This window comes from Mycetomoellerius zeteki, unplaced genomic scaffold, assembly GCF_001594055.1.
Source record: "Mycetomoellerius zeteki isolate Tzet28-1 unplaced genomic scaffold, Tzet1.0 scaffold172, whole genome shotgun sequence".
In the NCBI taxonomy this organism is placed as follows: Eukaryota; Metazoa; Arthropoda; class Insecta; order Hymenoptera; family Formicidae; genus Mycetomoellerius; species Mycetomoellerius zeteki.
In genome coordinates, this window is record NW_017256675.1 from 98962 (window position 1) to 126686 (window position 27725).

General features: G+C 39.1%; 3 protein-coding genes and 1 long non-coding RNA gene across 4 annotated transcripts in view; 1 reads left to right on the forward strand and 3 right to left on the reverse strand.

Moving 5' to 3' along the window:
* The window catches only part of LOC108721438 (probable sodium/potassium/calcium exchanger CG1090), a 15987-nt gene extending 7137 nt beyond the window's left edge, over positions 1 to 8850 (forward strand). The window contains exons 2-9 of the mRNA XM_018445986.1: positions 462 to 878; positions 3754 to 3985; positions 4320 to 4432; positions 4679 to 4854; positions 4944 to 5170; positions 5251 to 5574; positions 5653 to 5886; positions 5979 to 8850. Of these exons, the coding sequence (XP_018301488.1) occupies positions 462 to 878; positions 3754 to 3985; positions 4320 to 4432; positions 4679 to 4854; positions 4944 to 5170; positions 5251 to 5574; positions 5653 to 5886; positions 5979 to 6178 (1923 nt within the window). The 3' untranslated portion in view covers positions 6179 to 8850. The remainder of the gene's footprint in view (positions 1 to 461; positions 879 to 3753; positions 3986 to 4319; positions 4433 to 4678; positions 4855 to 4943; positions 5171 to 5250; positions 5575 to 5652; positions 5887 to 5978) is intronic.
* A 2115-nt stretch (positions 8851 to 10965) lies between these two features.
* LOC108721431 (uncharacterized) lies at positions 10966 to 11148 on the reverse strand. Its single transcript, XR_001936572.1, has 2 exons — positions 11045 to 11148; positions 10966 to 11013 (listed from the first exon to the last, which is right to left on the reverse strand). It is a non-coding gene; the product is annotated as an uncharacterized lncRNA (long non-coding RNA).
* Positions 11149 to 11657: 509 nt separating this feature from the next.
* On the reverse strand, positions 11658 to 15993 carry LOC108721430 (uncharacterized). The gene is made up of 5 exons (XM_018445979.1): positions 15814 to 15993; positions 15521 to 15741; positions 13874 to 14207; positions 12859 to 13356; positions 11658 to 12107 (listed from the first exon to the last, which is right to left on the reverse strand). Exons 1-5 carry the CDS (start codon positions 15853 to 15855, stop codon positions 11796 to 11798), a joined length of 1407 nt encoding a protein of 468 aa, XP_018301481.1. The 5' UTR covers positions 15856 to 15993; the 3' UTR covers positions 11658 to 11795.
* Positions 15994 to 16615: 622 nt separating this feature from the next.
* htt (huntingtin) lies at positions 16616 to 27352 on the reverse strand. Its single transcript, XM_018445978.1, has 15 exons — positions 27099 to 27352; positions 26844 to 27024; positions 26014 to 26292; positions 25792 to 25933; positions 25148 to 25720; positions 24477 to 25075; positions 24085 to 24398; positions 22696 to 24003; positions 18590 to 22622; positions 18315 to 18520; positions 18035 to 18209; positions 17547 to 17960; positions 17298 to 17458; positions 17136 to 17223; positions 16616 to 17066 (listed from the first exon to the last, which is right to left on the reverse strand). Exons 1-15 carry the CDS (start codon positions 27182 to 27184, stop codon positions 16968 to 16970), a joined length of 8658 nt encoding a protein of 2885 aa, XP_018301480.1. The 5' UTR covers positions 27185 to 27352; the 3' UTR covers positions 16616 to 16967.
* Between the last annotated feature and the right edge of the window lie 373 nt (positions 27353 to 27725).

Here is a 27725-nt window from a genome sequence, read left to right on the forward strand (position 1 = left end):
CAGCCAATCTTTTTTTTCAGTGTAGCAAAAATAGAAACAATGAACCGTAAAAAAAGCGTTTACGCTTCTTGTACGTTCTTGTTCCAATTTTCGCTTCCTAGAAGCTTCGTTTACGCTTCTATTACTCTCCTATTACATTCGACTTAAGCTCCGATTTTTATTTTCATCAGGGTAGGACACAGAAATACACATCTAAAAGCCTTACAGTAACAAAGAAGTAATCTAAAAGCAAATTTAAAATAATAAAATAAAATAAAAATAAAATAAAAATAACAGAGTATATAGGTGTGAATATAGTGCAGTGTGTGTGTAAGGAGAGAGATCCAAACGAAAAATGTTTATAAAAGTCGAAAATTTAATAACATAAAGAGAGAGAGAGAGAGAGAGAGAGAGAGAGAGAGAGAGAGAAAGCTAGAGGGAAGGATGCTAATTTACAATTACAGAACGTTAATTCGTTTCAGTTGCAGACAATGAGATGCAGGTCGCGTAATCTGCAGGCGCGTCGCAGACGGTGGCCTTTACGATTGGGCCTCTTCCTGATTTACGTCCTCATGCAGTATGTCTCCTCCACGAAAGTTCCTTCTTCAATCGAGACGATGGTAATGCCGTCATCGAGTTCTGCGAAATGGACATCGGAGCCACCAGTATCTCCGATCACCTCCACCGAGGAGGAAGAACCGATAGAGGAAGTGTTTACGGACGCCGGAGAGGAATCAAGGAAGACAGGCCATGCGGAGGGATCCAAAACCGAAACGTCGAAGGGTCATGGACGCGCGAAAACTGAGACGGGCGTGAGAGATCTGTCTAAGGATACCAAGATCAAGGAAAAGGAAACCGAGACACTACCGCCGAAACATGGTCAAAACAGCACTACCACAGTGAGTGCCACAATTTAAGCCTCTGTCGTGATACACGAACAGCTTTCTTCTTCTTCTTCTTTTGATTGACAACTGACTGACCACATGACACGAATAGTAGTCAAAATATACCTCCAACAGGATAATTACAGAGAAGCAAAAATGCGAAATCCAGGCACGAGTGTACAAAACACACTCGACTATCCGGACGGCTAAATGGAAAATGTAAATTCCACGAAGCGCGTGACAGTTTTTCAAATAAGAGAAAGGATCCTATTTTTGGTTGATACGGATCTTGATATTTAATAATGTTTATATGTAGATTCACAAATACATTGTCTACATACGCTCTAAATTGGTTTGTTAGATTTGTCGAAACGCAATTTTATATATATATATATACATATATAAAATGAACTTGGAAATAACATCACAAATTGCATTGATCATCAATTTAATAATGATACAATAAGCATCTTAAAATACTGCAAACAATTTATTGCGAAAAATATCACCTTTTTTTATAAAACTGAAATATGTATTGTAAATCTACTTACATATATATGAATATTATTAAGTACTAAAATCCACTTCGAAAATAGAATTCTTTCTTTTATTTGATTTACCCAGTGAGAAACGACAATAGAATTGACGTCGATTTGACGTCAATTCGATGATTTCGACATCGATTGACGTCGATTCCATTTGTCATTTCTTACTGGGTATTCTTATCTAATTTTCACTTATTGATTATAGTTTTGTTTGCGGAAAGTCTTATAAAATTTGGTGTAGAACCTGTCGTGCACAATAAATTTTATTGTATTTCTGTCAGCACTTTATCAACAGAAATACAACAAAATCAAAAAGATCTACGAGATATAATTTTGACGAATTCTATTTGACTCTTGCCGTCATGTTACGCTCTCAAGCTCTGTGAAGAGAACATGAACTTAACATATCGCAATCAATGCTAATCGACAGCTATCTATCGTGATCTCCACTCGAGTCTGCCAACGACGCGACAATTCGCTTGTTGGTTTGCATACCCCGTAGGTATCCTTGTATCTCGTGACGCAGATGGACTGATCTCGAGGAAACAAGATTAGAGGCTGTCGCATAGATCAGAATTGAGATATGCGATACACGATGTGTGGTAGTTGCGTAACACCGTTAAACGTGATGCATCGCATACTACTATGGATTAACGTGCATTACGAGAATTTTATAATTTTCTTTGAAGCTACAGCTCGAATTATAAACGCATGATTAAGCGACATTACCCCTAAGCTACATTAACTCTAGAGTACTACTTACTATGATTTTTTATCTTTTAAATTTTAAAGTCATACTGGGGTACAAAAATAAATTCTTTAGCATAACATAAAATGCTTTGTACATGTGTAGGCTTCCGTGATAGCTCAATCTCTTCGTCTTTTAATAAGGAAGAGAATGACGTTAATTAAATTCAATTTGCTTAACCGAAAGTTGGTTAAAAAACGGTTTAAACGAAAGAAGTGCCGAAAAAAAAAATGTAAAAATGCCTTTTTCATACAAAAATAGTTAACTTTTTTTCTAATTAATTGATTTCAAAATTTCAAACGAAGTTTTAAAGAAGACATTTTGGGTTATAGAAAAAACATAGTCATTGTTGTGATCTCTTAAAAAAAATACAATTATTTAATTATATGAATGTCGACAAATATCGAAAATTGAAAAATAGAAAAAAGACAATGAAAAACCATTAATAAATTCTTTTACACTTCTGTAGGTATATTTTTTAATTAAAATGTCTAGAAATATAATGAAAAACTTGTAAAAAAACTTTATTAATCACGTGAGTTGCATAAGATACAACGAAGAACTATGGTTTTCACAAACCGATCTTCAGCAAATGCTACACGGATTTTCCGACTGTCTGCTTTACAGCAAAAAAATACACCTTGCCAATTTGCCGGATGAACGGAATACGAAAATCTTAAGTTCAATGCCCAGAATTTCTTCAATTGCTAATCGCAAGTTTCAGCGCAGATTGTAATCCGTAACCTAGCGTGAAGGTATGATCAATCAGTTGCTTTACTAACGTTTATTACATATAATTCAGCAGCTAGTGACTGGCGTATCGGCCGGCCTGACCTCCTAAAAAGTAAAAAATAAAAATGAATTATGAATTGAGTCTCGAACTGAAAATGTCGTCTGCTATTTCAGCAGCGTAGCTTGAAATTTCTTTGAGGTTTATTTTTACCCTGGTATAGTACTCTAGTTAATAATGGACGATACTGTGAATGCTGAAAGAATTTAATCCTCCGAAGCTAACGTCAAAATCTGATTGTTACTGACACAATGGGTCTGTGAAACCCATTTAATTTATATATTAATTAAAAGACACTTTAACTTTCCGCCAGTGGACGCAGAGTCCCGCGAGTTAGAATTGTTTACTTTTTTCAATCTTTTCAACTGTGAAGAAAATGAATAAATGGATATTTGTTTCTATCATAAATATGTGTTTCCATTTCTCCTTCTACGTATTTTATTCATATTATAATAAAAAAAACTGTTTTTCAAACGTTTCAAAATAATTTCATTCTTGGGTCACTTTTGATCCTACGTCCGCCGTGCGTGCGAGTATCACGACGTCTGCTGTCCAAGGGTTAAGTAATCAAAATGACATAATTTGTATAAAAAAAAGAATGATTATTCAGTTTACTTTAATAACAATAGTTCAAATTTTTGCAGACAGATGTATTTAATATAAAAAATATAATTGTGAGTAAATCCAATAGACCCATTGTTAGCTTCGAGAGGATATAATTGAATGGATCCAATAGACCCACGTCAGTTTTGGAGGATTAATTTGTTTTATCTTCTTTCCTTTTTAATTTCGTTTTAAATGGAGCAGGTTGTCCCAGCTACCCAAATGACTACGAGATACCCGTATCCCACGGTGAGACCGAGAAGGACCAACTGTTCGGCACCCGCTATAGAGCAATTTCCACGGCCGTTGATGGGTCCCGAAGCCAGGAAACACGGCGGGCTCATAATACACATTCTGGCTGCTATCTACACGTTCCTAGGCCTCGCAATCGTTTGCGACGATTACTTTGTTTCGAGTCTGGATAGGATCTGCGAAGGTAAGGCGAATGAAAATCGCCCTCCTCTCCGGCGATCACGTTGAAATCAATAATTCCTCGCGTTGAGTTACAGCGTTACGCGTAACTTTGCAAGAGGATTGTATTTCACTGTGGAGATCTACCGCGAGATTTGTTTATTAAGAGAGTGTCTCGATCATCTGGTTTTTTTTTCATTGGAAATGGAGGTTGCTTTTAGATTTCCGATATGTCCGACATGATTTTGAAATAATTAAAGAAGATGCGATGCTTGCGATTTTATATTTTAAATAATTTATTTTTATATTTATATTATTTATAAGTATTATAAATTCATTATATCTTTTATCTTTATTAGAACTGAGACTGTCTCCCGATGTGGCCGGTGCCACTTTCATGGCGGCAGGCTCTTCTGCGCCCGAACTGGCGACGGTCATCATCGGCGTGTTCTTCGCCAAGGACGACATCGGAGTGAGTATTACGGTCGCCTAATCGCGCCTTGCACGCTTCGCTACCTTGGTTAAATATCATGAAACGTAAACCACATAAATAACATTACGTAAGCCAGTACGTGAGCAAATTATTTGTTTTAATCGCAAGAGAAACTATTTTCATTATCGCGTCACATGAATCTGGCTGACACTCGACAGTAAGCCGGACATTCTCGTCTCGTTAGTTAACGATACGGAATTTGCCAATTAAATTCTTCCGTTTCAGGTCAGCGGCGTTATCGGTAGCGCTGTTTTCAATATAATGTTCGTTATATCGATCTGCGGCCTATGCTCCGCGACGGCCTCAAAGTTGAATTGGTGGCCTCTCTGTCGAGACTGTTTTTTCTACGCCATTTCGATCCTCGTGATGCTCGGTACGATTTATAACGAGTCTATATCTTGGTAAGCATCGCCATATATCCAATCACGTCCGATTGCGGTTGGAAACACCCGACGCTAAATCTTATAGATGAAATAAAAATGCCTTTCAGGATGGAATCTCTCTTCATGTTAATCATGTATGCAGTTTATTGCGTGGCGCTCTCGTTCAATGTTAAATTGGAACGTTGGGCGAAATCGTATAATATTCCGTTCCTGCCGAAAGACGATGAACCCGCTGAGGAAAGCGCTCTAGTGAGCTATAGATCCTTACAGGAAGATCGATTATCCTACACTGGTCCTAACTCACCGGTCACCGAGCAAATGAAGAATCAAGAAGGTAATTGAATAAAAATCTTGCCTATTCATATCTCCCGTATATTCTCTAGAGATTTGAATGTATCCTTCATCTCCTTTCAGGAAATGGCATTCAAGAAACGATTGAGCAACAGCAGCAACAACAGCAACAGCAACAGCAGCCGCCGGCACCGAGGCAGCCTGAGTATTACAAAGCAAAGGAGCCCGATCCTAACGAAGTATCGCCCCTTGTGATGCCGACGGACGGTAGCAAGTGGACTTTGTTCACTTGGGGTCTCGTGTACCCCATCCACTTCATGTGTCGGGCGACAATGCCAGATTGCCGGCAAGAAAAGTGGCGGAGCTGGTATCCCTTCACGTTTTGTATATCGATGATCTGGATAAGTTTCTATAGCTACATAATGGTGTGGATGATCACGATTATAGGTAACGCTATCATTTGATCCGCGATTGAATCGTCTTTCAGCAAATAGAGCCATCTTAGTAAAGTGGTTGATTTTGCAGGCAGTACTCTGGGCATTCCCGACACTGTGATGGGATTGACTTTCGTTGCCGCTGGTGTAAGTGTGCCGGATGCCCTTTCCTCATTGGCGGTCATTAAGGAGGGTCTTGGTGACATGGCGGTCAGTAACGCCGTAGGCAGCAATGTTTTCGATATCCTAGTATGTCTCGGTCTTCCGTGGTTCATACAGACCGCTATGATACAGCCCGGCTCGCACGTTAATGTTACCAGCAGAGGTACGCGGATTTATCTATATATTTTTAATCTCTTTATCTGCAAAACATACATATTTGTATTCTATATCGCTTATATATCTCGTTCTTATCAGGTTTGACATATTCCACCCTTTCTCTACTATCGACGGTGTTATTCCTAGTGCTGGCAACACACTTGAATGGCTGGAAGTTGGACCGACGATACGGCATGGTCCTGATGGTCTGGTACTTAATATTTATCGTGTTCGCATCGCTCTACGAACTCAACGTCTTCGGCGAGATGAATCCGCCAGTATGCCCTAGCAAGTTCTAATGCAAAGATGCCTCGTTCGTTTTTGACCTTTGCTCTGCTCAAACGTGGAATGATCGTCCGGAGCAAGAATCGTCGTTCCGGTCGATTGGTCCGCGAACGATGACGCACGCACGGTCGTAGATCATCGTAAACGTTCAGCGACCTCGTTCGAACGTCCCTTTCCCCTTCTTCCTACTTAATAACGAAGACAGCGAGAGACAGATGAGCTTAGAAGGTAGCTGCATGTCGAAAAGAAGCACGATTTTTAGCTTGCTGCGAAATTGTTGAAGCGACCGTTCGAGATTTTAGATAAGAACAAACGGCTTATGTCGTTGAGCTTTTTTTTTCTTTCTAGGCTGTTGTAGAGAATCTAGACAATATGTGCTCGCGCGTGAGTACACAGGCATTGTATCCCATTGGTGCTATTGAAAGTGACAAAAAGAGTATTTTGCTTGCTTCCGTTCGACTAACGAGTCCCGATTTCTTATAATTGACTGAAAGTACGGCAAAAAAAAACATGAATTTTTTCAAGCAATAAGTTTTCGGACAGGCAATACGGCTATTAAGTTGTAATTATTATTAGATGACGTATTGACAGTATCGGCAGTTGTCTGCTAAAATCAGAAAATCGACATTAAATCGACCGTCGCAAAGTTCCAAACTTCTCCAATCTTAACTCTTAGCCACAGACTTCATTGTACGTCGCGCGAGACTTGTCCGATATAGAAAAGAAAATGTGATACGTTTTATATCAGCCATATCGCGCAAATGCCTGAGTACCATGAAAGGGAAATGCGTCTTGACAATTAATCGTTTTATATCCTAAACATTAGAGTAAAAAGAATCCAGTAGAAGTACGGCTTGTTAGAATAGATCTTAGAAGCGTCATATCTGCGGCTAAATGTTAAGACTGTTAACGGTACTGTGCGAATTGTCGAAAGTCGATATCATTGTGGAATTGTTACGAACATGAAAAAATCGACAAAAGCGGGCGAGAGAACTCTCTCTATGACTCGTCGCAAACGTTAAGCGCGATCCTTATCCTATTATCCGACGTGATTTCGGAATATAACACCTACTCGTATATTTTTAAAATATATTTTCTATCACGGAGCGCGACGTACTGCATAAAATATGATATAAGAGAAAATATCTTCGCGCGTTTTTCAAGATGCGAGAGGTTGGAATGTATCTGTATATCGATGTATACAGGTTGTAGGCTAATATTATATTTTGTCACATGACACATGTTTCAAGCCTTGATTGATTGTCTATAGAATAAAGAGATCCGAGAATCTCTATCCTGTAGCCAATTAACACGCTTGAAATAGTCGTACGACAAAAAAAAGGCACAAGTATAATATTAGCTGTACAAGTCAGTTATGGTTTAATTTTTGTTTAATTGAATGTGCTTTTGCCGCCATTCAAGTGATCGAAAAAAAAAGAGACGAGACTTCGCGAGATCAAAGGAGATCCCTCGTTAGCGCGAGTGTAAACGTAAAATCACTTTTTTCCAAAAGAGAAACAAACAAAAAAAAAGAAAGAGAAAGATAATGTCTTGAAGCGCAACGCGAAGAATAAACCGAGCGTATTATTCCCGAGTGACCGAGATTTAAATTCGAATTCTTTGACATTGACGATACGCGGAAACTTCGCGAGAACGAAGGAGCAAGCGAAATTTTATTCGTGATCAAAAGAGACGGAGGAAGAAAGGGGGAGGGTGCGGGAGAATTGGTTCTCCACGAGGGCGAATGAGCGCTGAAAGTGACAATAATTAACGCAGCCTTATCCGATGAAAGTATCTACAACCAGCACTATTATACTGCGCGTTCCTTGAGACTGATTCGCGAAGGGGTCACTTGTAAATGGGTGGACGGGTACAAGAGAAACATCCACCTACAGTGTAATCAGCGTACCTCCGCTTCCGGGATCCTTTGATCTTTCGAGCGCGCCAGAATCGACGATATCGATGACGAGCTACGGAATCGCGTGACGGAATTCCCGCAGGAGGAGTCGCAAGAGATGGGCGTTGAGAAATTAAAAAAAAGTCGACTCCTTTCGCATTCCTTGTATTCTAAATTCGCTTTGATTGGCCGGGAAGCAATAAAAAATCACAATAATACAAATTAAAATTTCAACAACGTTATATATAACGAAGGCAGTTTGATAAATCAGTGATTTCTTTTTAATTTTTTTTAAATAAAAATTCGACTTATTTTTTTTAATATAGTCTCCTTTTAAAAAGTCACTGACTTATCAAACTGCCCACGCGCGCGTACGATGAAGATATTAAAGATAAAAATATTGCCCAAGAGATATTCGAATTCAAATTGCATTCCAATTACTTGACGAATAACTTGGGTTAATACGAATGGATAGTCAATGTTTCTAAAAAAAGAAAAAAAATTCTTATATATTTCTCTAGTACACAATTATCGGCACAATATTGGCCCAGTATTGACTTAGTATTGATCCAATACATCCCCAACATTTAACGAATGTATCCAATAAATTGCTACTAGAATTATATTTAAGAATCCTGCGAGCATTCTGTCGATACAGCTCATTGGGCTGCATCTTTAATAAATCGGCTGTTTCCTTAATGATCGCGAGTACGCAAGGATCGCGCAGACGCTTTAGTGTGATTATATAAATTTAGCGTACGTATAATATATATATAATATAACGCGAAGAGAGGCTTAGATCGCGTAATGACTATTGACCGTTCAACGTGTTTGTTCACTACGTTTGTCCGTTATTGTTAGCGCGTTAGAGCGATTTATGCATATGAATATATTACTATTATATATATATATATATATATTCGCGTTGCGATGCGTTCGATGCCGATGGCGAAGGGACCGAAATGTATCTCGAGGTTGCTCTAAGAATATTCTGCGACCGAGGCGAAGATGGAAGTGTAGTCGAAAGCGAGTGTCTCAGCGTCGGACGCATCGACGCACGGCTTCCAAAATTTAGGAAGCGCCGACCGAGTAAAAAGGCGCCTTAGATCTTCATTAAAAGCGGACCAGTCTCGCCGTCGATTTCGCGGGCTCCGTACCGCGGCATCGATCGCATAATTCGAGGAGGATACATCGAACCTGGCGAACGATTTCGTTCGCACGCACGAAGAAACGAGGGAAGGATCATTAAGGGCACACTTAGAGGTTCGACCTCCGAGAGCGCCCGCAAATCTTTAGGCTTTAGAAGCGGCTAGCGATAACGGTTCGCGGAAACGCGTCCGTTGGACAGGGTTGTTACAAAACTGAAAATCAAGGAAATCAGGGAAAAGTCAGGAAATTATGCCAAATTTTCTGGAAAATTAAAATTTTTGGTTGTAAAGAAGTTTAATATGTATATAATTTTGAAATACTGCCAACTTAATAATTAAATGCAAGCAGTGTCAACAACATTAATAGTAAGTTACATTGCTATGTTAAATTGCAAAAAAAAATATTTGACGATTTCCAAATCAAGATGAAAATACAAAAAATTTCAAAATATTATTGAAAGTATCAGAGAAAATCATGATATTTTGTCTGGAAATCAGAAAAAAGTTATAGGAATTTTAGGATGAGGAGTTTGTGACAATTCTATTGAAGATTCAATCCATCCTGGGAAAATCTTTAGGAAGCAAAAACTTGGACATCGTAGCCGCCTCTGACGAGGAGAGCCGCGCGTGTGAACCCCGCGGGTCCACACTTCGAGCATCAACGAACGGAACATTAAGGACTTACAATTAGAGTTTATTAGGGGATCTACCCGTCTAATTTCCGTCGACTTTTTTTTTTACCGCGCAGTCCGAAACCATCGGCCGAAACGTCGACGATCGCTCGGGGAACCGGTGTCGTTTAGAGTCAATTCACTTGTGGCAATTATTAGTAGTAATTAGGAGGGTTCGCGGGGTGATCTAGAGGGTTGGGGGAATAGGGAACGCATGCGTCCCTCGTCTCCCATTTCTCGGGACGCTGTCCGAACGTCGATCAATTCGAGGGTGCCCTTAATAGTGTAATCGAAGTCAATAATGTACCTTTTTAGATGTTCTCTCTCATAATTATAATTCCGTGAATTGCCCGTCCTTTTAAGATGTTCCCACCTCCAGCGGTTCCCAGAGGATCGCACGGGGAGGCCAACGACGATATATCTATCTCATCTACATCGAGTACACTTGTACAAAATACAGCAGAATGCTTGCACAAAATGCAGGACAACGTGAAGCAGCGTTCACCGATAACGTTAACGCAAAATATCGAAGGTAGAACCGAAAGGCGTCGGGCGTAGCGGAGATCAGACGTAATCGTGTTGTTGATCTACCGGAATATAATACGTAGATTTTATATCACGACATTGTGTACTTAGATTATATATATATTACCGATATATACATATATACATTACCTGATTAATTAAGTTTATACAGCCGTTTCTCCTCTACTTGCAGTATTATCCCAGTCTTCGTCGCGTATATACGTTTGAATACGTTCGTACCTGTTAAATCGCAAAGGAGAGAGCCCTCCCCCGTCCCTCGTTGTACGATAAGTGATTTTTCAATCAGTTTCTCCTTTCCGGGATCTCCTCAACGCCTCGCTTCGTATTTCGATTCCGCTCTCTTCTTTGCAGCCAGGATTCAATGGCAGACGCAGCCGCGGTCGATGGCAGCTTCGAAAGTATCATAATTATAACAAACATACTTATATAACGTAAGACATACTTAAAAAAATAAAAGAACTGTATACAGCACATAAAGAAAGTAGACATACAACGAATACAATTACATCGGCTGCCGCTGTAATAGCCACGCTATTTTGCCCATACCGCTTTCGCAGCAATCAGCCGTTGAGCGAAGTTCCATGATTCTCTTTTCCTTTTTTGCGCCGTTTGTCGTACAAATGCAAAAAAAAGTATGCGAATCACCGGGATCTCTCCAACCTATGTCTCTTTCCATCGTTATTCAAATTCCCAGAAGTATATCCTAACGCGTCAATATATATATAATATATATACATATATATATGTATGTATATTGAGAGTATACGTGCGTAGTAAATACAAAGAGCTAGAAAGAGCCTAAAGTACATATATATCTATATATATATAATAAATTTATGCGCCACGTTTCATCGCAAGGAGAGTTACGTAGCGAATGGAAACAATTTAATATTACACATACCTTGTTTAGCTTGAAAGCGGGAAGAAAGTAGATTAGTTATGTACTCTAATGTACTTAAAACGTTTCAACAATAAAGCTATTGCTACCAATTGATCTCGATCTGAAGAAAACGGCTAGTCTTGGTTTTAATTTTGGAAATCATGAGTAAGTAATAACACCAGGTTTTACGAATTACATTAATATTTGTGTTTTATAAAATTTTATACGTTTAAATTAAGTTACATTAGACGTAGATATTTCAATAATGTATACTTCTACGGTCTGTGCTTTTAACGCGGTGATATTTGCGTTCGCAATTAGTTCCCAGTACTTTATAAACATCCATGATGCATAAAAAAAAATATATATAAAATCTATGCAGATTTTACGTATTTTGTCGTTTGCACAATCAATGCATCATGGATCTTCAGTATTTATGATGGTGCTTAAATATATATATAAAAAAATGTGTACAAACTTCCGGTACGCTCAAGAATCCGCAGTTTTCTGCTCCAATTGATGCTGCGACTGTTGACGTTCCTCATTGCGCGGCATATCGCAACTCGACAGAGATTGCAGCTTAGGCGGACAATTGTCCAAAGTCGACTCGAGAGCATACAGTTTGTCGAGTTGCTGGCGAATATGATTCAGACATTCTAGACGAACAATCCGTCTGCTAGTGGAATCTCTATGGATCGTTAAACCGTTGAACAATAACTGCCAACCATTCTCTTGAAGTTCACGAGTTATCTTCTCAAGACTCTCTTGTTCCGTTTGTTCCTGCTGCACAGGCACGTCATTCTAACAACACAAAAAACATTTATTGCAACGATGCAGGAATATTCGACCTAATAATATCCTCTTTTTGTAAAATTATGAGAAAAAGATATTGCTTCCTCGCTTCAAAAGACACAATTTAAAAAAATTAATTTTCTCAGAAAAGGGGAAAAGCTATTTTTTCAACAATTTCAACTTGAGAGAAAATTCTCTTATTTGTTAATAACTTTATTCGTTAATAACTTTTGAATGAATAGTGATCGCCACCTAAAACCTTTTGAAGGTCACTCAGGGCCATGACAACATATGTAAAGGTCAAGGAAAATTCTGGACTAATCAAATAATATCGGCAAAAGAATATATTTTTAACATGATGCTATTTTTATCATTTGATTATATTATTTGATAATATATTTTTCGTCGATATTTGATGTCAAAATTTTCTGTCAAATTAAAAAATAGTTTTCTCCTTTCACAACTCTAAAAAATTACTCTTTTATAACGATTTTGACGATTTTTTAAAATAAAGTTGAGTTAGTTTACTTTTGATCATTAATAGGATAATGTTCAGTTAATAATTACATTCATTCATAATATCATCACTCGAGAATCACGTTTTTTAAATTATAATATCACTTTTGAAGTAAGGGAGCGACATATAGAAAATCAAGAGAAAACTAAGAGAAGTCCTAAACATATAAAAAAAGAAATACATATTTTACGCGCATGTATGAGATTGATGAATAAATTAAGATACATATCGTTAACTATGTACTTTCGTATCGTCCGTGGTACCAAGCATACAGTTAATCGATTCCAGAATGCGAGTTTTAGTGGCGTGGAGATCCAGCTTTGCTAGACGCTCGGGTTCGTTAAGTACGAGTTCCTTCGTGAGTCTATTAATTGACTGGCCGATCAAGGTGGATGACTTGCTCGCTGCATCCCCAGTCTTTCTCGATTTCACCGTTCTCGCGATATTTTCAGGTTTTCGTCTCTCGAGTCTCTTGTCATCCTCGCTTATCGTCGCCTCACCGTCGCCTCGCTTCAACCTCTCCAGGTCCTCAAGGCTCAAAACGAAGTTTCTCATCTCCTGAGACTCGACGTCACTTTCGTTCTTCGTCTCCGTAACATATTCACCGTCACCGATGCCGACGTAACGACGCCTCAATTCAGGATCGAGTACGCGCGACTTCCTCGACTGGACAGCACGTGGGATGTACTTCACCGATACCTCACTCTCGGCGTCGGAACATTCCCGCTCGTCTGGCGATTTCTAGAAGATATCAGATAAATTCGAAAATAATCGGGATGATAGAAAAGTCCCCTTTGACGATTTTTTATGTAATAAATTACGCTTCTTCAAAGCTACGCTTTGCAGATTATCTTCGTGTTTAACATCGTTAAATGTTAAGGTTTCTAGAACATTGCAGTTCATCAAGGTGAGAAGCAACCTGATATCCAGTATCAAGTTGCTTTTCTCTCCCTAATGAAGTGAACTGTAATGTTCTTGAAACGTTGGCATTTAACGATGTATCAAAACACGGAGATAATCTGCAAACTATGTAGCTTCTTTGAAGAAGCATGATTACATAAAAAATCGTCAAAGGGGATCTTCTATTATCCTGATTATTTTAACAATATATCAAGCTACAGAGATAATCCGCAAACCGCGTAGCTTCTTTGAATAATATAAAAATAATAAAAGCCTCCAAAAGTATTATCAAATTATGCTTCTCTTTTAGAATCGTAGAGTACGGACAATTTTTCGTTGAAGAATGGAGTATTAGTACCTCAGGCTGTTTACAATGACGGTGTTTTTTTATCGAGCTCTTGACGGGTATCGCTCGCGCATACTTGGAGCAAGCCACGATATCTTCGTTGGTCAATTCTGAGTTCGCAGCGTCTCCCTTCATTCTGAACAAATACCTATCATGCTCGAATCTCCGCTGACGATGAGTCTGCAACGGTCTTTTGGTGCAATGAGGATGAGCATCCGTTTGATAATCGTGCCAATATAGTTTCTGCGTCAAGGGACTGCTCTGCGATTTCTTAATGGCCGAGCTAATCGGCTCCGCAAAGACACGTTCACATTGATCTATCATCGCTTCAACGTTTTCCAAAGTCCTTGAAGGTAATCCCGATTCGATTAGAGAAGTTATTTATTTTCTTGTTGAAAGTTAAGAAAGGAAATATTATTTTGTTAACTATTAATGAAGCTTAATTATATCTGTGAGTATTTTCAACCTTTCAATGGAAAGTAAAAAATATTGTAAAATACTGTGGCGATTACAATTAAAAAATGAATGAAAATTCTTGATTGATATAAAAAAGAGTATTTCTGTGTTCAGAAAAATTCATTCAGGGTCATCAACGGATGAAGATCTTGATAAAGAAAAAAATCAATATCAAGGAATTAGAAGTCTATTGTGTACAGTCCCGGCTAAAAGTTCAGAAATACTTACGATTATTTCATATTTTACGAAAAATTGGATATCTCGGTGAAAAAAATTGTAGAAAAGTCTTTGATCACGCATTTTTAAGGGCAAAGATAGAATTCCGCGTTTGAAATTTTATCTACAACATTTTGTTCCTAAATTACATGAAATTGAAAATTGATATTTTTTACAATATTTTTGTCTTACTTTGAAACGCTGCAGTTTCATGAAAAATCATCGAACATAATTTATTGAATTTTTTGTGTAAAAACTCATTTTTTATAAAATGTTTTTAATTTTAAAACTAAAGAGTTTATGGAAAAAAGAAGAAAGAGAACAAATGTTTGGTATAAAGTCCCGAAATCGTACAAATTTTATCAAAAATTTTAGAACCTTTTTTCTTATCGTACATGACTTTTATTAAATAGAACAAATTTTATCCACTTTATCACTTTCTGAAGATTAAAAGTTTCAAAACATAAATAAAAACATAAACTGATTTGCAAATTGTAACTTGTTATAAGTCAATTTTTATTAATAAAGAACCTTTCTCTCTCTCTCTCTCTCTCTCCATACAATTTATTTATGTTCATATTGGTGTTTCGAGACTTTTGATCTGAGGTATTTAACTTTTTGTAAAATATCAAAAAATCGTGTTTCCAACTTTCGGCCTATATGTAAAAAATTAACTTACATATACATAGATAAGAAAAGAAAAAATAGTTTTATCGTACACATACATTCAGATATAGACCGTATATTAAATTCGTTAATAATTAATTTATAATTATTCTTTATTAGGTTAATTATTATCTTGCTTAGACAGAATAAAAGGAATAAAAAGTAAGAACAGGGTGTATAATAGATTTTAGAAACTGTGTATCACAAATGTATAGCAATTTCGGATAGATTGAAATCTATTGCCTGTGTGTTTATTTCCTATTCCTATCCCTTATTCCTTTTATTGTGTTCGAGCCTTTAATCAGGTGGAAGTATCTTCACCTTGGTCTACCAGGCGAAGAGAATCTTCGCCTCTCAGGCGGGCAGTGACACGAAGGACAATGCTTCTCATAAGTTCTCGTTCTCCTTTTATGCATCACAACATTGCGCGGCAAGTCCTCGGATTCGTTTTGTCCACAATTAGAGCAGAATTCACCGTGACGATACAATCCGGTGTTCCTATACGCGTTCGCGGGTATTCTCTTGTACAGTTCCATAATTTCCTAAAATAAGTCGTAGCCAAGACCGAGTATAAAAGCTGCCGGAAACTTAATCCTTTTTCAATTTATCCGCACCGTATTCAATTGTAGTTGAAGTTCGGCCAAGGATTCTTGCATCCGATGATAACAAAATTCCACCAAGAAGGTCGAACTAAACTCATGATACTGTTATTAATACATGACTTCCGTTTCTCAAAGAGCATACAATAAATTTCGTTCAATTATTAATGTCTTCGTGAGTTTAAAATCGTGAGCACAAAGAAATATAAAAAAAGTATATAGGTAATATGAAAGATTGTATACCATACATACTGCGTATAGAAAAAAAGAAACTCAAGAAACTTTGACGCGACTCATGCTTGTCCAAGTTCGATGCGAACGTGTTTCGATTCGAGTTCGTCGCAAAATTTGATGCAAATCTAAGGAAATTTATTTACTGGAGCTGGATATTAAATCCATTTGGAAAAGTGAAACGTTGTGTTATTATTTATAGCGCGTGCAAAATCCTTAGAAGTAATTAATTAAAATTCCTTGTAACCTCTGAAATATTAACATTAGGATGTCATATCAATTCTATAGAATGCTCACTGTATATAAACAATCGATTTATTGCACTGATAAAAATATCACAGATTTTAAAAATATAATATAGAAATATTTAAATAATATTTATAATATATATATATATATATATGTACATCTATATGTGTATTTTCGGTTATATAATGGATAACAATCATAACAACTCAAGATTACGAATTGATAATTATATAATTTCGAGTAATTAGAAAAATAACAGCAATTTAGGAAAAAAGTAGTATTATTTATGAGAAAAAACATTTTAAGAATAATTTGAAAAAATTTTAGAATTGGCAGGGTTATTCCTACTTTCAATAATTTTACGAAATTAATGTATAGACAAAGATAAAGACTCAGAGACTTCTAATTCGACAATATACGAAACGACACTGGATGATTATTGAAAGGGGCATATTTATGTGAACATTTATGCCACACACGATTTTTATTTAAAAAATACTGTTTATTGTAAAACAATTTGCGTATCTCTCTTCTGATGGGACATAATGTAAAATAAATATCATACATACAAATATACACGCGCGACGTAGCGTCAACGCATCAGAGATTGTACATTATTTTTTACAGTCTGAGTTTAATATTCCGTAGGATACTTTTTTTTTAGTTCTCCTGACTATGGGCAGCGTTATCTAAAAGGAGGCTAGAATATCGCCAAATGGAGTTCCAGGTTCTTTCGCGGTAGCTTCGAAAGTCTCGACAAATGCCTTCTTTTGAGATTCTTTAGATAGCTGAAATCAATAAACCAACAAATAAAATAGATGCTAAAAACAGCTAAGAGTTAAGTAACATTGACCTACTTTATGATAGAAATCCGAAGCTGCTATACATAATATTTTCTTGTCTTCATATTCGTATTTTCCTATTCTCGACTGGACGTACGGAAATCTATCACGTTATAGCTAAGGAAAGATTACTTCTCCAAAGAAAATTATAAAGTTATGTCGGTGAGAAAAGGATACAAAGCTCTCAACCAGTGGTTTGTCGACGCACTTATGAAGAAACAGGACAAGCACCAAGTCGACATTGCCATCGGCAAGCTTTGAATGAAATTCGGTAAACTGAAGACCACCCAGTCTTGAAGGAGCTCCATTTCCGTGCAGGTACACGCTTTCTCACAGACCTGGCGTAAAATCAGATCAAATCATACATTTGCACATATTTTATCTCGCACTTCAGACGCGATATAAATCTTCGATCAATTTACAAACTTTAAAGACAACGGCAGAGAGTAATCTTGGGTGCGGTTGCTGCGGGGACAGGAATTCTCCAATAACTTTAGTGAGGATCTCTGAAGGTGGGAAAAAGTCCCCGAGGAGATACGACAGAACTGTGCATAGCACCTCCACCTCCATGGAATGTCCCTTGCGGATCTTGTCGAATATCGCGGAAATGCGTTCGATAGATCGAACCAGCGTCTCTGGCTCCACATCTGGCAACGGTTCTTCAACACCAGGCTGATTCAGTCGATCAGCCGCCTCCGTATACATGCACGTCAGCAGAAGTTGTAATGCTGGTAATGCAAGCAGGGGACTGGGTTGCTTCAGCCGATCTATCGCGACTTTAACGATTTGCTCGGCGACTTTGCCAACGACGCTTTTTGTCGCTACAAGCCTCTCAAGACCCTGTCAAGATAAATAAGCAATTTGCGTATTTGTGTTATTTGTGCATTAACTAAAGATGAAGAACACCGACATACCTGTAGAAGAGTTTGATGTAAACCGTACGAGATATTTTGAGATGTGACTAGAGAAAGGACTAATTCCAACACGGCCGGCGCTTCCGTGTCTGGTGGTGTGTCCTCCGCGTGTTCCAATAAGAAAAACACTAGAGCCCACATTATTCCCTGATGCTCTTCACTCTGGCTTAGAATACTGTATCAAAGCAAAAACGAATTAGACAATGGTCACAAAATGACATCAAACAAATTAATAAATGTCTTCTTTATCAAATGAAATTAAATTATTTTGAATTATCACCTATTCGAATCCTGTGAGTCAATGTGCTTCTGTATATATTCAATAGCCAGAGGATGTATAATATTCATTGTTTCTTCGCATTTGGCCAGTACCGCGCTTTGCAGCAAGTACAGAGAGCCGTGAAGCGCGGACACTCTGGAAGCCAGGAATACTGACTTTAAATTAACGTCCACTATACGCTTTACTTTATCTAATGTGTCCAAGTCCTATAAAGTAATGTTGGTTAAAAAGGATCTTTATTTCTTTATTATATATACGAAATTCCTAGCGCGTACCAAAGGCGTTAAAACGGCGGCAGCTTTACACACAGAGACGGCCAGATATTGATGCAAGACCACGTTCTCCGTTGGATGAACCCTCGAGACTTCCAGGCACACGTCCAGCATCCACTGGTATTGCGATCTTTCGAGGAAGAGTTCTGAGATCGCCAGAATAGACTTTATGATCTCCGTCAACAATTGTACAGGCGTGTTAGCCTGCGGCGATGTCCAGATAGTGTAGTGCTCTATCAGAAAGCGCAGACAGGAGTCTAGATCGAGGGAGGCGGACATCAGTGCGTCGTTACGCCTGTTCTTCAAATCGAGAACGGAAGCGTTCAACTTGTCCTCGTATAGATTGCACAGCGACCATAAGTAAGAGACCGATAGTTGGCTATACATATATCTATCGGAAACCGCAGTTCTCTCCACATTGCCTCGCTGGAATATGTGACCCAGTTTCAAGCCGTTCTTATTTTCCGCATCGTTCATGTATTCGTACTTCCACAGGAGCAGTTCCTGTATCGCAAACAGTTTCTGAGAGCTGGTTTTATACACGGAAAGTTGGGGATCTCTTGGGTGGTGGATCAGAGTGCTAGCACCAGGATTGCCAGGACAAGGCAGCAGCAACGTTTGCAGCAGTAATCTCGTTATCGCCTGAATCGCCAGGCTACTCGCTTGTATCAAAGCCGCGACTTCATCCGAGGGCGTGTTCTCATTTTGCAGGAAGTTGAGAACGCTTAGAAACGCCATCCAAATCTCCTCGAATTGTGACCTAGACGTCCAACCCAGTAAGTTTACTCGGTAGATAAACTGCTCCAAAACATCCACCTCCTGTAGAAGATTAGATTCCGACATAAGCGGAAAGTAGCACTTGGTAGGACCTGAGCCGATGACGTGACAATCGCGTTTCCACACCAATGGAGGCGTCAAGATGTAAGAGTTTACTAATGGCTGACGACTTATGCTGATAATCAGCGACTTTATCGTATTGAATAGATACGGTGGTATATTCCTCGTAGTGTCATCCGCCTGACACTTTTCGAGCCAGGCCACTATCGACGCCATTTGAATGCACGCCCGGGCGTAATCTTTCGTATCTTCATCCTGGAGAGCTGGCTCCAGCGCTTGGCAATCCATTGTCGGCAAGGGATCCACCGTTGTTAGTATACTTTCCACGACTTTCGTCAGAGAGATCGCCGCGGAACAAACCCAAGTATAACGCGCATTATCACCAAAAATCTTATTCGGAGCGGCGTGCCGCAGAATTTCGGCCGCGCAACTTAGCGCGAGGTCCATGTCATGCGGTCTCAATCTATGGACATCTTTCCTATCCGAATAGATCATCCAATGTGCCAGCTCAAGACATAGCATAGAAAATTTGGCGATATCCTCCTCGAATTTCATATCGATCTTCGCCACATTGTACTTAGCTAGTTTCGGTAATGTCTTCATGTAAACTTTGACAGTTGGGATTATTGTGAAGAGGATCTCCCAATACAGAGCGTCACTTAACAACTCGGAGAATCTAGTAGCATACTTTAGTTCCTTCCCACTAATGTTATCCGTCTCTGGATTATAAATCTGATGTGGTTTCGGTACGAGATCGCAGATATAACGAATATGCTCCAACAAACACTGCTTGGCAGCAACATACAAAGGACTAGCATCGAAATAAAAATCCTTTTCGCTCTGAGCTTTTCCGAATTCCAACTTTTGGCATTTCTCGATGGTAAGGTGGGCTCCTAATATCACACAGTGTTTCAAGATCTTCAGATTGAATTCTTTACAAGAGAGAAGGCTGAGACAATCATCAAAGTCCAAGTCCTTCAATAACTGAGCTAATTCCATGGGATTGTTACTGGCACTTGCGTGACAGCAGCGTAATCTCACTTGAGACAAGAACCAATTTCGATCCAACTGAACGCTCTTCACGGTGGACGGATTAAACGGTCTGCATTGATCGAGCTCTAGTGGTGACAGATCGTAATATTGTACCGCCAGCTTGTTCAACAAACTAACTAAACCGCCATGTTTTCTTGCCAATTTGGTGATTTGCAGGACGTCCATGATCTTCATGATATCATCCTTCGACAACTGATCCTTCACATCCTCCGCGCTAGTGGTTAACAGTATTTCTATCCGGCGACTGGCAATCTTCGCAGCCATTCTCGACAAAGCGAGATATTTGGTAGACAACAGCCGAGGTATTAAAGTCATTATAACCGCGCCGCTTTGTGAATGATGTGCGCCCTCGATACACTGCAATAGGCGCTTTATAAAACTAGGTTGCGATAAATCTGTGCATTTCGTTGCCACGGCCTGCACCAACAGCCCGCTAGCCGCCGGATTCCTGTGTATCGCCGTGGTCAAGAGATCCCTCACCGGAGATTCGGTGGCGACGTTTATTGCCTCCTCTATGTGATTTACTAACAGCCATGTCAGCGGCTCTACATCGTTAAGATTCTCGCATATGTAGTCGCAGAATAATATGATACCTCCTCTTCTAATAATCTGAATGTTCGTACTGCTGTTAATACAATCGCGTGTTTTCTTCTCGTTCGACCAAACATGATCGGACTTGCTGATGCCCAATACTTTCGACCAGAAGGACATCTCGTTGTATCCTAACAAGATCATCAGATATGCCCACTGGCACGTCACTGTTGGACACACGTTTCCAATGCTGAGCATCAAGTGGTTTAATTCGTCGATAAGCAATTTTTCTTCGTCGGATACGTTACGCCCCTGAATCATCTGCATTGTTGCATTCGCCACTTTGCAATGACTGCCAGATTCGAACATATGAATGCACAATTGAAGAAAGAATGCAAACTGATGGACGAGATAATTATCATCTACTGTGTAATCAGAGAAATCGACAAAGGGATTTGTAGACTTGTGATTTATCAGACCAAGTAGACTAAACACCTTCGTGCTCATCAGATTGATCACTTTGAATATGAATCTAGCAAATACTTGCTCAGGCGGTATTTGGCGCGATTGGATGCTCGAGGCGTTCAATGGATCTGCACATTCACGGGAGAAGGAGCTCCGAAGTGGCGATAACAGATGCGACACGTCTGAAACGCATATATTGAGATCCGACAGGCGCGCCAGCATTGCCTCTTCCTTCGCGCAGGAGATCAGAGAGAGCAGTACGACGTTGATCATGCCTAGCCAACGTTTTAGTTTGAGGATTGGAGCAGTCGTGGATATCGATGCGGTGAACAATATTTTCAGGAGTGGATCCACCGGCCGAAAGACTGTAGGCGAGATTGCCGCGAACAGTTTCACCAATGCGACGTGAGCTCTCTCGGATTCTATTCTGAGTTTCCCGGCAGCTAGTATCGGAAGCACGGTGTCCATTGTGAGTCTGGACCATCTTCGCCATTTCTCCTCGCCGTTACCATCCCCGCTAAATCTGGACTCGGCCAGACACAGCGCCAAAAGTTCGACTACCTCGTGATACTCCACCAAACGTAGCAGCATAGCTATTAGCACATCTCTCGTCGTTTCCAACTCCCGTTGCTCGACCACGCTTGAACTTCCATTACGGATGAGAAATATATCTTCAATGACGGGCGCGAGCGCGGGTATACAATGTGAGATCGCCGGTTGCCCGCTCGCCATCAGACCATCGCATAATTGAATTATCTTCGGTATACCTATTATCGCCTTAGAGTGATTTTTCTCATACGACAAGTGCACTAAGAAATTGAACATTCTCGGTAAGAGATCCTCGGTTTGTTGTACGTGGCCCTCTTCGATAAATTCAAACTGCTTTAACACGAATCCGATAAATATTTTGTCGGAGTCCAGCAGGCAATAATTAACTTTCAGTTGAACCAACTGACTCAGCAACATCAGAACCTGGCACTGCAGCGCGATGTTACTCGTAACAGTGTACTGTTTTAGAGACTTTATAACCATTGGTTCGAAAAGTCGGATGAAGGATGCGACAGACGTTTTCTGATCTGAAGATCGTGCCAAAGTCTTAAACACTGAAGAAAATTTACGATCACTTTTTCTGCGCAGCAATCCTATCCATCTGGAAGCAAAAGAAAAGGTATCAGTATGTCAGTCTGCATGAGGCATCATTATCGAATTGTTAGGATACTTACCCGTTATCTGGCTCGTTTTCGCCTCTGCAATTATTTCCAATGCATTTTATCGTATTTGCCATTTGTCTGGCGGGATGTTGAAAGCACTGATTATAAAAACCTCTGGAATCATCTTGTAATGCGCTGTACCGATCTACATTCTTCTGCATGTCCAGCTCGCTCCATTGTGCGTACACGTTCGTACCAAATAAGCATTTCAGCAGTTGCTGCACACATTGAACCGTTGCCGTTGGTGACAATACGACGGTGGTTTTTAGATAACATAACACTTCTTCTGCAATTCTACCTGCTTCGTTGACAGATGCGATTTCAAGAATCTGCGAGAGAACATCCAACGTCGCGTTCAGCAAGGAAACATACATCTCGCTGGCTTCATGTTGCAGGGTGACCGAATAATTGGAATGTGCTGCCTTCAGAATGTCGTATATCTTCATGTAATGCGGCATACCGATGAATGTTCCCATTTGCTCCTTCCCGCCCTTCAAAACGCCGATCTTTTCTCCCTTTTCTTTTGACTTTTGCTCCGACAGGATCTTCTTCCTAGGCGACAACGTTTGCGTGGATAAAGACGGCAATACGGGCTTAGCACTTGCCTGCACTAACTGCACCTCGTCGATGACATGGACGAAGATATTGAGAACTCTCGTGATGTGCATTAATAGTAATTCCATGTACCTGTCCTTACACATACTCCAAAGTTTCATTGGGTCACTGCCAGTCTTAAAATTGCAGACGGCTAACCCAGAAGCCAAATTGCCGGCGAGGAGGATCAAGTGTCGATGTGTGGATAAATCTAAGCTAATGGTCGATGACGTTAACAATGGCAATGCCAATGATAAGAGACTGCTGCACACCGGAGAGGAAATCATCTCATTCACGAAACTGATATCATTGGCATCCGATCGGTCGCTATTCTTTTTAGATTTTTTCAGCAACGTCTTTGGTAAAATACAGTCCCATCCTCTAACATAAATCGTAGTGGGATAAGTCTCGCTCAAACAGAAAAGAGTCTCGCAACAGCCGTAGATTAAATATTTTGAAGAATGCACCGTTAGTATTTCCGTTAGGATGTTAACTATACGAGATAAAGAGTATTCCAGACTAGAATCGTAATTCGTTTCGTTATGATGATTCAGAAATACAAAGGGCTTGATTGACGTGTTTACGAATGGCTTATGTTTATCTTGGTAGAACGATAGTTCCGAGATACTTGATGTTACCGCACTTAAAAACTGTTGAGTATATTGCGTAGCCTTCCTTGTAACGGTATCTTCTTGAGGGTGTCGAAAATACAAACACGGGATACTCCTGAAATAATAAAAGAAATATAAAATGATAATATAATTCGAGTAAATAATAAAACTGCACAATTATAGAAATGTATCTTACTTAACAATCGCATCTGACGCAGCGTGTCTCACTCTTTGGTCCTGATCACCTAATAACGCTATTATAACATCGATAAAGTGTTCTTGGAATAACGATTGTCTCGTTATGTGTTCTATTGTAATATACGATAATTTACTCAATAAGTCAGCTAATTTTACTTTCACAAGAAAATATGGATTTTTCACAAGTTTTGGCAACGCAGTTAAGATGGTAAGACCATATTCGTTGTTGATGGAATCTAGTAACTCTGGCAAGCAGAGGTTCAACGTGTCCAACGTTTGACGGCAAGTTGTCGCGGAATCATCATTCAAGCCCTATACATTCGACAGAAACAGATGTAAGTTAAAAACTCTCGAGACAGGTGTCGTCCTTTATAAAACGTATAAACTCACTTTTAAAAGTAACTTTATCGCGTCTTCCAATAATATATTTCCACGTCCTTGTCGAGCCACACACTCCGTTTCAAAGTTCCGGAAGGAGCCGCCATACTGAACAAATATAGATTTTAAAAAGATTCCCATTACCATCGCTATATTACCCCTGATCTGAGGATCTGGGTGATTGGCAAATAACAAAATGTCTGCAATCAATTGGTTTGTCTCATTGCAGCTTAACTCTTTGGCCACGGTCATGGTAAACAAGTGTGGATAAAGCTTGAGAATGTAACCCACACATGTTAGAGAGAGAGCTTTTACGCTAACACGAAATAACTTATCCGATATCAATTGCCCAGGTTTGCCAGCCAACAAAAAGGACGACACCAAGTAACGGCAGCAAAACTTAATGGGCATATCCGAGTCTGTAAAACTTCCAACGTCCACTTCGTACAATGCGAAATCCAAGGAGGATTTCTTAGGGGAAGCGAACGATAGAGTGTTTTCTTCCGAGTAATCTTCCTCCTTTGAGTGTTCACTTTGCAGGCTTGGATAAGGCGTTTTCTCGGATTTTTCCATCTCGCTTTCGATATCACTGCATTCCTCCGCAATCGAATCTAAAAAACATTGAAAGCTAATAAACTGCAAAATTGTTACGCAAGTTACCGAATTTACATGTTCGTTCTTACTGTCAGTGGTTTCGATTTTCAAATGGCAATAACTTTCCAATATCCTTTCTTTCGTATCCGTAATGTCGCCCATACATTCATTCTGTGTTTGTGGATTGCACGTGACTGGCAATGTCGTTTCCGTATCTGCAATCCACTCTGTGTTTGGAGTAATCTCCGGAATATCAGGCTCGTGTAAGTTTAAAATAGAATCCGAATTTGCACCATAAGCAGTACTCGCGCTGGAAAGACTCGTGTGACCCAGCGAGGGAATGCATGCATTCTGATTTAATATTATTCTGCTTTGCGTTATGCCTTCTGAAGACAATAAAACAGACACCAGTGGCTTTGGAGGCATTTTTAAAAGTTGAGCCAAAGTCTCTAAAGCTGCATTTACGATATTATGATCAGAATGCCATTTTGTATAGTGCAAACACAATTCATAAATGTGTAACAGACTATCTATCTGTTGTGTTTCAACATCTTGGGGCTCCGAGGGTTTGCATATATAAGGTAAAATCACTCTGAGGCATCCAAAGACGCCTATAACAGTAGAGGAATGATCTTCAACGTTTCTTCCTAATGTTATTATATCTAACAAGATAAACATTATTAATAAACGAATGTTTTTGCATTACGCAGCGCATCGTAATTATGTAGCATACCTAATATATAATCCAACACATAATTTAAAAAAAACTGTGGCTTTCTGCAATTTATACACGTTGTCAGAATCATATTAGCTGCTGCCCTACGGAAAACTGCCTGAGGAGAGGAAATATTTTCAAAGAACGCTCTCAACAAATTCTGAAACAAGATTTAATTTTTCCCAAGTTCATGGAAATAGCTTTTAATGTGTATAATTGTGATAATGTCAAAACGCTTACCTTGACGTCCTTGTCTGTCATAAACGGACCTAATACTTTAAAGATTAATGGTAATGATTGCGATAACGTTTCAATCACAGTATCCTCTGATCGATGCGCAATAATCACAATACATGGGACCAGATTTGATACGTAAGCTTTGCCCCTTGAAGGACGTATCATATGACTCAGCAAACCAAATCTCCAAAGAGCAGCCCTCAATATGCGCGCAGGACCATTTCTTTTTATTTCATTATAAAGTTCTATCTGAATTTTAACGATGTTACTGTCGACCATCGCCTGGCAAAAAACATCTATTGAATTGCTTTTAAGTATTGAATTTCTTAATGTATGTTTTTTATCATGCTTTATTTATGAATACCTACAACTTTTCTAACTAATGATAAATTCAGTCATTTGTATTACATGTGAGTGTATGCTAAAGGCTACTTTATATAAAGTACCTAAATACAGTAGCATAATATAATTAATTTTGACAATGAAATAATATATTCTATTAAATAATGGAACAATATTATTTTTAAACATTTAATCGTATCAAACATTTATATGTTCTTAATATTTAATTTTGCTAATAGCTTCTAGAAAATAGCTTCTAGTATGTCTTTTAATCCATTCTATACTAATTAAACATAACATAACATCAATGTTGTAATTTTGCTCAACAATATAACTATTATATAACACCAAATGTTATATTACATTTATATTGTTGAATATAAAATTATAACATTAATGTTATATTACTTTTAGTTTGTGTCAACTGGAAATCTAATGTAATACAAGGGATCAAATTTGCTATAATAATAAGGTCTAAAGTGTGATTGTACCCTTATAATTTTGTTAAGAGATTCATCTGCGACCATCCTGACGTCAGACTCATCATCATCACAGAGTGCCAACAATGTTTCGATTGTGGCACTGAGAATCTGTGGAAACTTGGTGTTCTGTCTGACAGTCGGTGAACATATCCCCTCGACAATGATGGCACAGCATGACACCTTCTCCTTCCTATTGTTGAAGCATTTACATTTATTAAAGAACAAATCGTCTGTCGTTGCCAAAGAGGTGTTTACCGTTCATACCTCGCCCCAGGATCCGACGGAGTGTCCAACTCCAGTAACCCGTTCAGCGTCTCCACGGCCTTCAACACGCCGTTTAGATGAGCCATGCCGGATCTTAAAGTGACCTTCGCCGGCTTCTTCGAAGGACAACTTCAAATAATCGTGCGACTGGTGAATGACATCCTGCCGCTTCCTGGCCGAAAATCTATGACAAATCGTGACACACTCACATCACAAACTACATCGCTACATGCTGGCCAATGCTGGCTGATCGTCAATCCATTGCCATGAACCATGAACGTTGAAGTGCAGATTGGTGCAGATGCAAAGTGCAGACTGCACATTTCAGGCCTGTTCTTTTTGTCTGAACTTTTGCACCAGTTCATCTTTCTTCCTCTTCTTTCCTTCCGGAAAGAAAAGGAAGAAACATGAATTGGCGCAAAAGTTCAGTCAAAAAGAACAGGCCTTTTTAGAGTAGTGTCCCTAGAATACAAAAGGGCTGCGTTCGGAAATACACTGAAATACACACCATCAATTTATCTTTGTTCAACCGGTTTAACATTCGATGAATAACAAGGATAAAATGACTTGGTGGCACTCGGTGTATTGGGCGCGTTCAAGTCTGCCAACTCTGCGGGGAACAGGAAT

Coding starts and splice junctions, on each gene's coding strand:
- LOC108721430 (XM_018445979.1), bottom strand. CDS start 15,855: ATGCAAGAATCCTTGGCCGAACTTCAACTACAATTGAATACG. Junction 14,208..15,520: donor TCTTCGCCTGGTAGACCAAG/GTGAAGATACTT, acceptor ATTACCTTCAAG/GACTTTGGAAAACGTTGAAG. Junction 13,357..13,873: donor GTCATTGTAAACAGCCTGAG/GTACTAATACTC, acceptor GATATCTTCTAG/AAATCGCCAGACGAGCGGGA.
- htt (XM_018445978.1), bottom strand. CDS start 27,184: ATGGCTCATCTAAACGGCGTGTTGAAGGCCGTGGAGACGCTGAACGGG. Junction 25,076..25,147: donor GAAAATCGAAACCACTGACA/GTAAGAACGAAC, acceptor AATGTTTTTTAG/ATTCGATTGCGGAGGAATGC. Junction 18,521..18,589: donor CCGCCGTTTTAACGCCTTTG/GTACGCGCTAGG, acceptor ATTACTTTATAG/GACTTGGACACATTAGATAA.